General features: G+C 35.7%; 1 protein-coding gene across 5 annotated transcripts; it reads left to right on the plus strand.

Moving 5' to 3' along the window:
• Positions 1 to 206: 206 nt before the first annotated feature.
• Positions 207 to 9,047, plus strand: LOC132051498 (uncharacterized). 5 transcript variants are annotated; one of them, XM_059442604.1, is made up of 8 exons: positions 207 to 606; positions 1,904 to 3,735; positions 4,725 to 4,781; positions 4,890 to 5,130; positions 6,590 to 6,852; positions 7,560 to 7,677; positions 7,803 to 8,015; positions 8,144 to 9,047. In XM_059442604.1, the coding sequence occupies exons 4-8, from the start codon at positions 4,899 to 4,901 to the stop codon at positions 8,809 to 8,811; spliced, it is 1,494 nt and encodes a 497-aa protein (XP_059298587.1). In that variant the 5' UTR covers positions 207 to 606; positions 1,904 to 3,735; positions 4,725 to 4,781; positions 4,890 to 4,898; the 3' UTR covers positions 8,812 to 9,047. The 5 variants fall into 5 exon arrangements, with proteins under 5 accessions (XP_059298587.1, XP_059298585.1, XP_059298588.1 ...); XM_059442602.1 differs by having other exon boundaries at positions 1,904 to 2,021; positions 3,636 to 4,781; XM_059442605.1 differs by having other exon boundaries at positions 1,904 to 2,021; positions 3,636 to 3,735; positions 4,725 to 5,130.
• The last annotated feature ends 3,214 nt before the right edge of the window (positions 9,048 to 12,261 follow it).

The raw sequence follows: 12,261 nt of genomic DNA on the forward strand, positions 1-12,261 counted from the left end.
AAATTCCTTATTCCATGTGTCCAAGCTTTAACACTTTAATTATTTTGGAGTAATTGTCAAAGAATGCACAAGTTTCAGTTTTTTTTTTTTTTTTTTTTTAATTACGTAGGGTAGGAGAAGGGGAAATGGGAAGGAAATTACAAAGGTAGCGAATAGAATCCCACCAAAATTCAAGTAGTCAAACAACTCAGCTATTACCTTAACAAGTTTCAGTTAGGGCAAGTAACAATCACTGGGGATAACATAATAACTTTTAAAAGCTTGAGGAGGTTACATGTTCCGAGCTCAGTCCAAAAGGCACCAAAGTAACATTTTCACGAAATTGTGTATGGAGAAGAAAAGAAACACTGAAAATTAACCTTCTCTCTGTCAAATACTGTATAAGACAACCCAATTCAACCAAGAAGTCATCTTTTCTTTCTAATTTTGGTAGAAAAGAATATGAAGAACCAGGGTATTGCTATTGAAACTGAAGGAGTTTTAAAAAAAAAAAAAATCATCACAAAAATGACTTCTTTATTTCAGTGCCAAAGAGTGAAAATGGTTGAGGGTCTATATAGGAATTACAAGTTTCAAGTCAAACAATTCTTGGCTGCCTTTATTCTGGTAATGTTACAATCTTTACTCCTTTTTGTTCTATGAATATATCTGTTGTGTCAATTATTTGTAAATTCTGATTTTGGTCCTTGTGATCATTTGACCTTCAATCAATTAAAGTGTGTGCTTTTGGTCCCTTTACATAAGAAAAATTTGGACTAATTTTAGAAGTATACAAGTTTAATCTAAAACATGAGTAGTAAACAATGGAACGATTAATAATTCTGAAAGTTTGTTAATAATCATAAGCAAAAGCATCAAAAGTACACATTTCAAGTAATTGAACGTTAAATGTGCTTAGTCAGATATCATATGGACTAAAGTCAGAATTTATTATTAATTGAGGGGTCAAAAGTACTATTAACCCTTGTATTTTTCTTTTGAGTGAAAATGATATTAATGTATCCTCTCTTTTGTGGCTTGTGCATGTATTGTCATGATTGCAATTGTACACAAAGTTGCATGGCATATAATGGAAGCAAGTGAACCTTCTTTTTAGTTTTAGAGTATAATTTGTGTAGTTTGGGGGAAAAATGATTTTGCTTAAGAAAGGGTTGGTTTTTACAATAAGTTTACCAGATTACAACTGTGACAGACAATAACTAAGAAGATGAAGGGAGAAATAAAGTGCATTGGTTTGAAGTGGGGTGGGGATGATTGAGGGCCATGCAAGAGGTTTGTTTTGCTCATCATCTTTCACAAAATTCATGTGAACTGATGGTGAATTATATCAAGAATCAAGCACATGCAAGTCAAAGGCTTTTTCTTTGGTGAAATTTATTAAGTTTGATCATAGTTAGAGTAAGGCATGACACACCGATAGACACCTTAACTTGGCTTCAACTGGCTAGTAAACACCTCAACTTTGAGAATGCACATCTAGACACCTCAACTTGGTTTAAGTTGGCCCAGTAAACACACCCACCCTACATGGCTTTTTGCGTGAGTTACATGGCATCCTACATGGCATTTCGCAAGTGTTTACAGGGCTAACTTAAACCAAGTTGAGGTGTTTAGATGTGCATTCTTAAAGTTGGGGTGTTTACTTTCCAGTTGAGGCCAAGTTAAGGTGTCTATATATGTATTATATTTATGCCGTTAAAGTAATAGACAATCTCTGTTGTCCCTGTGATTAGCCGTGTCTAGTAGAGTCTCTTTTATCGGTGAGTTGTACGTGTAGTAGGTGTTATGGCCTTGTCGGCCTTGATGTTGATGTATCGGTACGTATGGTGGCCTTGTTGGCCCATGTATATATACCTTTTGGGTTGTTCACCTATCAATGTTGTCATATCCTTCTTGTCTCCAGGTTATCATGGGTGTTGGCCATTACGGCCTCGGTTGTTTTGTATATGTTGGAGTTATGTGTAGTACAGGTAGGTATGCTCGGTCAAGTAACGCACAGGGTGCCGGTCTCGCCTCCCCAGGTTTGTGATAGTAATTGATTTGTGTATCAGTACTTATTGTAACTTCAGTAGTAATCTGCCTTTTGCACTTCCTGTCCTCCTTTTTGTTTCTGGCTTATTTTATCATGGCATTCTGTTACAAGCTGGTTGCATCATAAGGGAAGAAATTATACTAAATTCACAAGTGACTAGGTTGCTGTATTTAAAGGTCATTGCATAAATCTAGGGATATTTATTCATCTGTAGCGTAATGTCAAACAAATAAGGTGTTAGTGTTTTTCTGACCCCTTGATCTAATTTGTAAATACATTCAGTTAGAAGATCATAGTTCTTCTCATCGTACCAGCAAATTATATTTTCAATATTCCAGCCACATTTAAATCATTCTTCTGCTTCTGATTTGCGTATATGTTGTAACGTTATTTAAGCAATAATAACCGTTTGCTTTGATAAAAAACTATATAAGGATTAACTAGTGCCAGAGAGAGACTATTATCTCTGCAACGATCAGTATTTTCTTAATAGTTGGGTTAGGTGCTTATCCAAGTTGACCATTTAAGTTGAGTTCTTTTATATTTCTTTCTGTCAGCTCGTACAGTTATTCTCTGGAGTGTAGAAAACCTAATATACGTGGTTTGTGATTTTTTTCTGGACGACTTTACTCTTCTTTAAGTGTGGGATCTCCTATTAGCCTATCATCAAAGAGTCTGGTGTAACAAATTAGTTAGATGACCTGGATCACCAAATATAATATTTTTAAGGGCTTGTTTGGTATGAGGGATAAGGATAAATAATCCCGGGATTATATTTGAGATGAGTTTATCCCATGTTTGGTTGGGATAAAATCTCGGTATAACTAATCCTGGGATTAGTAATCCCGGGATTGTAGTGTTATTTTATCCCTGTGGGAGCGTGGAATAACTAATCCCGGGATAACTAATCCTAGGATAAGTTATCCTGGGATAACTTATTTTCAACCAAACGACCCCTAAAAGTGTAGAAACAACCATTGATTCGGATGAACATTTCCCATGTATTTGTTGGGTGGTTATAACATATAACTAGAACAATGCAGATGGAGTACCTTATCGATGGCCCATTTCGGCATGAATATTATCTTAGTATTTGCAAATATTGAAGTTTAATATTCAAATATTTACAAATATTGAACTTTTTTATTTGAATTTCAAATTAATTATCGGAATAATTGTCTAAAGGTGAGCTCGTCGCACATGGCTTGCCTAGTGCGGGTTATCTCTCTTGTGTGGTTTGCGGGCTATTTCACAAGAGCGGGTTTACCCTGTGCACACCCGAAGGGTAGCGGCTGCGGGTTCCCTTGTGATTAAAAAAAAAAAAAAAAAAAAAACCTGTTTAAAGGTGTATTTCAAGTGAAATACTGGTCCCACAAATCTTCAACTTCCACAGTTGTTTTTCCAACTCAAGTTCATGTCTATAACAATTTCAACTTCATATGTTCATCTTTGATCAATTTCAACTCAAATATTATTCATATGTCTGCCTAGACCTGTTACAGAGATCTTCTAGATTGAACAACTAGAAAACATGTAGTGTACTTCTTAGCATTGCATCCTATCAAGCAGGTCGAAATTCCTATGACGTTACTATCTGCTGCAGTATCTGGAGCTTGGAGGCATGTGATATTCTGGCCAACTTTGCTTCAACTTTCTCTTGAAGCTATGGAACCTATGGAGCATAGCAGATTTCTTTTGGTTGGGTAATACACCTTTAGGTGCAGTGTAAAGTCAGCTCCGTATATCATCCATAATCACTTTCAATTTCAATCAGAACTGGTATCGATGTGTTTACAAAATGTAGAATTGATGAATGAGGAAAGTGCTTCCCCGAAGGAAAAGTTATCTTCTTACGGAATGGATGTTGGCGAGGGTGAATTCTGATCCTCGATTCTCTATTAAAATGTTACTTTACTTAGCAAAGCATATTTGAGTGAATCAGTGTGAAGAGGCTCTTTAACTCTAGTTAGTCTCCATATTGAGTGATGAATAGTTATTGGGGTTGGCCATTTTGTCACCTTCTTCATTTTAAGGTTTTTGGTGCTGATTTGCATTTTATATTCTAATCTAATTTCAAGGATAGTGATTTGAATTGACTGCTGTACTTTCTTTGTTTTGGGAAATGAACTCCTGTGTCTCTTTTCAATGAAATCGTACCACAAAATCTCTCCTGGTGGATTAGTCGAGGTGGGCGCAAGCTGGCTGCTTGGATCAGACATCACCGTCGAAAAAGAAATTCTAGGTTCTCTATACATTACATATAATGTTATTTGCAAAGATTCTTAAACTTGAAATTATAGTATAAAGCCAAGTAATCCATGGAAGGAAATAGTATTCAAAACGTACTTGAATTCCTATCCATCACATTTTGAAAAATATAAGTCATATTGGAAAGGGCAGAAAATTGGTAACAAAGGGAAGATAATTACTGTTAATAGAGAAGGAAAAAAACCCGACACGTGAAATGGCATTTGAGGCAGCTTCATTTTTTCAAATTAAATTTGTGATAATTAGACTCTTGGGACCGGTAATATTAATTTGCTCGGTATCTCCGCATAATAGACACTGAAGTATCCTCCGTTTGGGGAAAAAAATTTAAAAACCTGCTGTCATAAGTTTCTTTCCAATTTTTGAAAGATTCCCCCCTTCAAAATTCAAATATAATTACCATTCTTTTTTTTCTTCGGAATAGCTATAAAATTGACCTCTTTAGGTTCAAGAAAGAACAACGCGAGCCTCCACGGCAAAGGTTAGTTCTTCCATTTCCTTTTGCCAATTACTTTTTCTATTTTTGCTTTTGTTGTAGATTGAATAAATTGAGAATCCATTCATCTTGCTATTGCTCTTATGTGACTAGGGTGCAAAAATGGAAGAAAAGGGGAAAGAGAACAGCACTGCTGATATGAGGAACCTGAACAAGCATTGTATGGACATTGAAGTCATCCCTAAACTGGAAATGCTGGTTGATGGTCAGCTGTGTTGTGCAGACGAAGAGCTGATAATTCATTATCTCTATAAGAAAATGATAGGCCAGCCCTTTCCCAATCAGACTATTCATGAAGTCGACTTCTTCTTGTACCGTCCTCAGCAGCTTTCTCGTATAGTGCTCTCTCTCTATCTCTGTGTGTGTGGGGAAAACTGTTTTCTCATAATTTTTTTTTTCGTGAATGTTTATCATCTGAAAGGTGTTTTTGTTTTATATTTAATTTGTGGATTCGTGGTACCGAACATTTCTTTAGTGAATGTGCCTGGTGACTATGTCGGTCGGACTCGGTGCGGGTATCCGATCCGGGTGCAGATCTAGAGGTTGGATTCTTCCTCACATAAATTTTAGGATTTGGGTGTATCGATCCGAGTGTGGATACGGGTGCTGGTATATGGCCAATAAATGTATCTTACGACATTTAAAGTATATATTTAGTTAAATTTAATGAACTAAAACTAATAAAACTTCATTCTTTATAAACACCAATATTTTATCTTATCTTGCATAATAGAAAAGCATTCTCATACTTTATATAGTTATATATATATATATAACTATAAACCCAAAAATCAAACCAAATATGCAATCAATCTATACTTCTTGGTCATAGAATGTGGTCAAATTACCCGAGGTAAGTTGATCAAATCCCGTATGGATCCCACACCCACACCCACACCCACACCCCTGTCATGTCGATATATATATATATAATCAATCTATACTTCTTGGTCATAGAATGTGGTCAAATTACCCGAGGTAAGTTGACCAAATCCAGTATGGATCCCACACCCACACCCACACCCACACCCATGTCATGTCGATATGGGTGCGCCAGAGATTTTGAAGAGTCCGCGCAACATAAGCCTGGTGAAGGCTTGGTTTCCACAATGAATAGCTATCTAACAAATCTGAACAAGTTCAGTCATTAGATTACTGCACTTTAAAGTGCAAACACTCGGAAAGACCGCCTTTTCTCCGAATTCAGAGAATCTTTGTTCTTGCAATGCATGATGTATCATGTAAAGAGGATCCATTTGGAGCAACAAAGAAAATGCGTCATGGAGGTCTAGACAGCCGTATTATTATCTTAGTTTGTAAGTAAATTTTAGGTTGTGAATATTTATTTTTTCATTTTTTTTTTTTTAATAATTGTGGTGTCCCGGCCGGTGTGCACGCACCTTGACTAATCGGGGTATTGCTACCTCCCTCCCCACCCCCACCCACAATGGCACCGAGTAACTCTGACTACCAAGTATTTATTTTATTCCATTAGCCGTGTTAGGAAATCCCAAACTTTATCTTATCTCCCTAAGGTAAGACCTGACAGTGATTTTTCATTTCTTTTTATGTTTTTGATAAATATCCATGTCTTCTTCTCTTACGCATTGTCTGTATAATTGTCTGCTATTGTTGCCCACATTTGGATGTGGTGGATCGAGAAGCTTGGAGATGTCATCTCTTATAGTAGCATCAAGACGAATTTTACATCTCCCAATCATTTTACTGTCATCGTCTTGCTTTTGGTTTATAGATCTCACTCTTGGTGAAAGAAGCTAGTTTCATATTGGCAGAGATGCACCTTCCATCTCAAGCGGAAGAATGGTACTTTCTGAGCCCAGCAAACAAAGACGGTCAATCCAACAGCATGAACAGTGGCGGATATTGGGAATCTTGTGGAACAGATTCCCTCATCCACAAGGATGGTGAGCTGATTGGATACAGAAAGACACTAATCTACATTGAGGAGAAGCATGAGGAGGATAGGAGCAGGACTGAGTGGCTAGTGCACGAATACAGACTGAATAGTACTGGTACAACTTCTGACGACATGCAGGTATGGTGTTAACTTATATTAAATTAAGTAATAGGACATACTTATTTGTAAGAGTTGGGAGTTTAGGTATACATAATGATGTTGTGAGTTTGAGGACAATTGATATCCGCACTTAATAAGACTGGTAATGGGCTTATGTCTAGCATATACAATTGTTGCTGTGAAGAAAAGAGTGCCATAGGAGATTGTATTTCATCATTTTGTAAAACAAGGAAAAGTGAAAGTCAAGTAGGCAACCCCTGCGCACCAGTTATTCTCCTCCAAGCGAGAGAGGAACTAGATGCCCTTTTTATCTGTCTTGAATTTGCATTGAACAACTTGAGGAACAGTAAAAGTTTCTCTTGGAGAAGTAAATCAAGAGTTCCCTCCCTCTTACTGTCTCCTTATCCTTCCTTGGACCAACATACCTCTAGTGCCTTAAACTAGAATTGGATAACTTCAATGGGCATCCTGTTATAATTACATAGCGGATATGTCATGTACCTGTTTCATTTATATGAAGTCCCGTTCCAAGAAGCTGATGCACCAACTTTTTAAATGACAAGTGTAAAACAGACCGTATGAGCAATTACTCATACAGAGGTGGTGTACCAGTTGGGAAAAGAAACTGATTTGGAATTGTGTTTTAGCTTCTTATTTTCAATGAAGATTAAATATAGAATATCCTTCTGGTGCTAATTATTTTAATTTTCCTCCTGCTGTTAAAGTGGGTAGTTTGCAAGTTATACAAGGTGAGTAACAAGTTAATAGCAGCAGAGGAAAAGGAAGCCGCAAAATCTGCTAGTCCAAATGATGGGGTATCTAGCAAGGGCTTGACAATTGAAGGTAATTAGTTTTTGAGGCACTTTTCAAATTGCTTGATCAGCAGCGTAGTATTTGCAGCTTTAGATGGAGCTAATGCAAAGCCGCTGGCTCAGCATAATCAATGCTTTACCCTCTTCCTCTTGTAGTCAGAGAGAAAGCGAGCTACACAGTTAATGATGAGGGGCCTAGTAATGTTGGCGATGATTTACATCCTCTGCTTGATACTAGTCAAGTCACTGCTGCAACGCTTTACTCCTCTTCAATACTGCTTGATCAGTTAATAGCAGCAGAGGAAAAGGAAGCCCCAAAATCTGCTGGTCAAAATGATGGGATATCTAGCAAGGGCTTGACAATAGAAGGTAATTAGTTTTTGAGGCACTTTTCAAATTGCTTGATCAGCAGCGTGGTATTTGCAGCTTTAGATGGAAATAATGCAAAGCTGTCTCAGCATAGTCAGGAAATAATGCTTTACCTCTTCCTCTTGCAGTCCCACAGAGAGCAAGCAACATAGACAATGACGAGGGGACTAGTAATGTCCTTGGCGAAGATTTACATCCTCTGCTTGATACTGATCAAGTCACTACTGCAATGCTTCACTCCTCTTCAATGTTGCTTGATCAAATTTGGAGCTTTGACAAACCTCATACATACCCTTGGCGTCAGCATGACCAGGGAACTGTGCTTCCTACTCCTAAGACCCAACATGTGGAGAGAAATACACTTACTCCTCCTACAGGTCCACACAAAGCAACAAACGAAGTGGTTGGAAATAAGCGTCCGATAGGTATGCGTAATTCACAGTCACCGCCTGCATCTGATGAAGGCTTCATGATCCGGAATGCAAAATCTCAGCGTCTGTGTGATGTGGGAACTATGCTTCCCCCTCCCCTGCCTGAAAATGATCAGAGAACAATAGTTCCTACTAAAGCGAGCAGTGATGTGGTTACTGATACGGTCCCAAGTAACAGTCAGGGCTCTGAGAAACCTGAGTGTTCTGAAAAAAATCTTGATGGGCGCACTGGCATTTTCAGCTTTGATGGTGAGTGGCCGCTATATCCTGATTTAACTGAACTTCCCCCATATGATGAATCTTTTGAGTCCTTAACTGCAGAAGTATTGACCTTCTTTAATCAGCCAGATCCTGAATATCCATAGGCATATGACAACAAGAAAGAGGCCAATAAATGTTAGAACCATGTTATGGCAGTCTGTGGTGAGAATTACAGATGTTTTAATTACTTTATACAAACTTCTGCTAGATGAGTAAAGGTATGAAGGCAGTAGATTTAGGTTTCAGGACCAAATATTGGTGAAGGCCGTCATGCACAATTGTTTCAATTTTTATGGCAAGTACTGTCTAATTTTATCAAGGAATCTGTTAGTTTTTATTATTGTTTATTGTTATCTTTTGTGTTTGTTTTTGTTTTCCAGTTTAATCATCTGGTATTCAAAGTCATGGCCCGGTTAATTTAAATCACGCAAAAAGCGTCCATCAAGGGGGTATAATGCTCCTTATCAAAAGGTTTCCCACTTTTATATTAGCTTTAGGTCTCATCCTTTCCCAATGGAACTTCAAACGGGATTTGTTTTTCTTTCTAATTGTGAGATTAATGAATAAAACTATGTTGCTTTGTCAGTTAGATTAACCATTTTCATTCTCCTAGACAAATTAAATTTCAATGTATGGAAATTTTTTAACCTCAATGTTTCCTTTTTAGTATTTTGGTCTTTTAGCCTTAGAATATCTAAAAATGACATAAAGTTCAAACATAAAGTTTCTTGTAATGGTATTTTGAAAGATACTCAGAAAAATAAGAACGACTATTCCATATTCTATATAGGAACATAAATAGAAACACGGAAAATTTTGGGTAATTTTTGTTGGAAATAATATAACAAGCTAGTAGGTTTAATGGGTGTGCCGAAAGGACAGGCTGAGATAATTGAGGAAGAAACTTTATGTCATTTTAAATATTTCATCAAGGGAAACATAAAATAAAAAATGAAAATACTGGTGATAGCTGCATTGTACGTTTACGGCTGATAACAAGTTAAAAATTTAATCTTTATTATTTGCATTATACTACAAATTTAAAGGGAATGGTAAACCATTGTTTTTGTCCTTGATAGTTGGGATGCTCATTTGTATTCGTTAAAACATTATTTATCGAAGAAATATGTGAAGCTTGTACTTTTGATTTAGAGTATGTTTGGAAGGACATTTTACGTCACGCCCCAAAATGGTTGAGACGTGGCACGGTATCTGATGTCTGTCAACTTGTATTGAGTGGACCGATTTAATGTAATAGCAACCATTTCATGTTCATGTACCATGATTTATTTAATTAGAGACAATATTAAATCATCAAAAGAAAGTAAACACCATTTGAATTAAAGTACGTCAAACACCATTTGAGGGAGTATTAGTTAACTTAGTGATTCTATTCCTATATAACTTCATGACAACAAAACACAGTAGTGCTTTTCTTTATTACTCTTATTATGAAAATAAATGTCTAGCAACCTCGTACTTCTTCGTAATTAGTTTCCTTATTAAATTGACTGAAGTGACTAAAACACTCCTAAACTTGACACGAATTGCAACTTTAATTCCCAAATTATTGATGCACTTCAAGACATCCCTAAGCTTGGCTAACTGGATTTTAATTTACCCCCGCGTTGCCATGCCACAGCAAGTGGAATGCACTCGCTGTCCACTTGACATTTTTATCCTATGTGTCCTCCACGTAGATAAATTGTTTTAAAAAAAATGGTAAAACTGATTTTTTTTTTTTTTTTTATAAAAAATCTGAAACAATGGATTTTTTTTTTAAATCTGGAAAATTTGATTTAAAAAAAAATAAAAAAAAAATGGAAAAGTAGATTTTTAATTAAAATATCTTTAAAAAATAGATTTTTTTTTTTAAAAATTGGAAACTTGATATTTTTTTAAAAAGTGTCCTAAAAAATCCATATTTTCATGATCCGTTTAGGACACTTCTTTAAAAAAGAACTGGAAAACAGTTGATTAAAACTGGAATTTTATACAAATATGGAAAAACTGTTTTTTTTTTTAAATGTGGAAAGCCCATTTTTTTTTAAAAAAATAATCCTGGTAAATTAGATTATTTTTTAAATCTAGAAAAAAAATTGTCAGTTTTTCACTTTATTCTTAAAAAAAAAATCTGTATTCCAAAATTTAAGAAAGTTCAGGTTTTTAATTAAAAATTCAATTTTCCAGTTTTCTTTTTAGAAAAATGGGTTTATTCAGTTTTCCAGATTTTTAAAAAGTCCAGTTTTTTTAATTAAAAAAATGAATTTTCCAGATTTAAAAAAAAAAAAAAGAAGGGTTTTTGCACATTTTTTTTTAAGAAAAATTCAGTTTTCCAGATTTAAAAAGTTCCAGATTTTTAAATAAAAAATCAATCCAGATTTATTTTTAAAAAATGGGGTTTCCACGTTTTAAAAAAAAATTAGTTTTTTCTGTTTTTAAAAAAATATACTTTTTAATGGAGGAAGGGGCTAATTTAGATGTTGGAATAGGAAAAAAAAGATTAAAGAAATGATTTTTTTTTTTTTTTTTTGCTGATGTGGAGCCTCCAACGCGCCTAAAAGTGTTTGTGCACACTTGCTGTGCCATGTGGCAACGCGGGGGTGAGTTAAAATCCAATTAGCCAAGCGTAGGGGTGTCTTGAAGTGCATCAATAGTTTGGGGACTAAAGTTGCAATTCGTGCCAAGTTTAGGGGTGTTTTATCACTTTTAGGGGTGTTTTAATCAATTCAGCCTATTAAATTTTAGTCACTTCAGCTTGATTTAGATGTTGGAATGGGGAAAAAAAATTTAAAGAAATGTAAAAAAAATTGATTGCTGATGTGGAGCCTCCCACGCGCCTAAAAGTGTTTGTGCACACTTGCTGTGCCATATGGCAACGCGGGGGTGAATTAAAATCCAGTTAGCCAAGCTTAGGGATGTCTTGAAGTGCATCAATAGTTTGGGGACTAAAGTTGCAATTCGTGTCAAATTTAAAGGTGTTTTAGTCACTTCAGCCTATTAAATTTGAAAATCAGGGTGAAAAAAAAAACCACGAAGATACAGTTTTCTTGATTTCTTGGTTTCTTATTATTTGTAGACTTTCCCTATAAATAAGTAGCAAGTTATATTGTGTTGTTGTGTTTCTATATCCTCTCTCTCACGCTCGCTCTTATTACTATGTAAAAGTTAAAAACTTCATAGTATTTCTTACTGTTTGCACAGAAAGAATACATACGACGATGACTCAAAGAATGGGGATGAATCTTGATGATGAACAAATCATGGGCTTTCTTCTCAAATTTGTTTGTGGTATTCCTATTCAGTGTAACCAAATTAGACTTGTAGATTTGTATGGCAACAAGAAGCCATCTGAATTATTCGAGACAACTACTGATATTGTAAACTATTTTATTACTCATTTAAAAAGAAAAACAGGGAAAGGTAAATACTTCAACAGGGCAATTGTTGGTGGCGGTTCATGGAAGGGACTCGACAATAGTAAACCAGTTTATGACAAGAATGGGTCAGTAGTTGGGTTCAGGAAAACCTTCCGTTTTCATGATGATGATAAT

The sequence above is a fragment of the Lycium ferocissimum genome, chromosome 4 (genome assembly GCF_029784015.1).
Source record: "Lycium ferocissimum isolate CSIRO_LF1 chromosome 4, AGI_CSIRO_Lferr_CH_V1, whole genome shotgun sequence".
Lineage (NCBI taxonomy): Eukaryota > Viridiplantae > Streptophyta > Magnoliopsida > Solanales > Solanaceae > Lycium > Lycium ferocissimum.

What these genes read in the sequence shown, in the direction of transcription:
- LOC132051498 (XM_059442604.1), top strand. Translation starts at nt 4,899, where the DNA reads ATGGAAGAAAAGGGGAAAGAGAACAGCACTGCTGATATGAGGAACCTG. An exon ending in CAAGGGCTTGACAATTGAAG is followed by an intron (nt 7,678 to 7,802) that starts GTAATTAGTTTT and finishes TTCCTCTTGTAG; the next exon opens with TCAGAGAGAAAGCGAGCTAC. An exon ending in CAAGGGCTTGACAATAGAAG is followed by an intron (nt 8,016 to 8,143) that starts GTAATTAGTTTT and finishes TTCCTCTTGCAG; the next exon opens with TCCCACAGAGAGCAAGCAAC.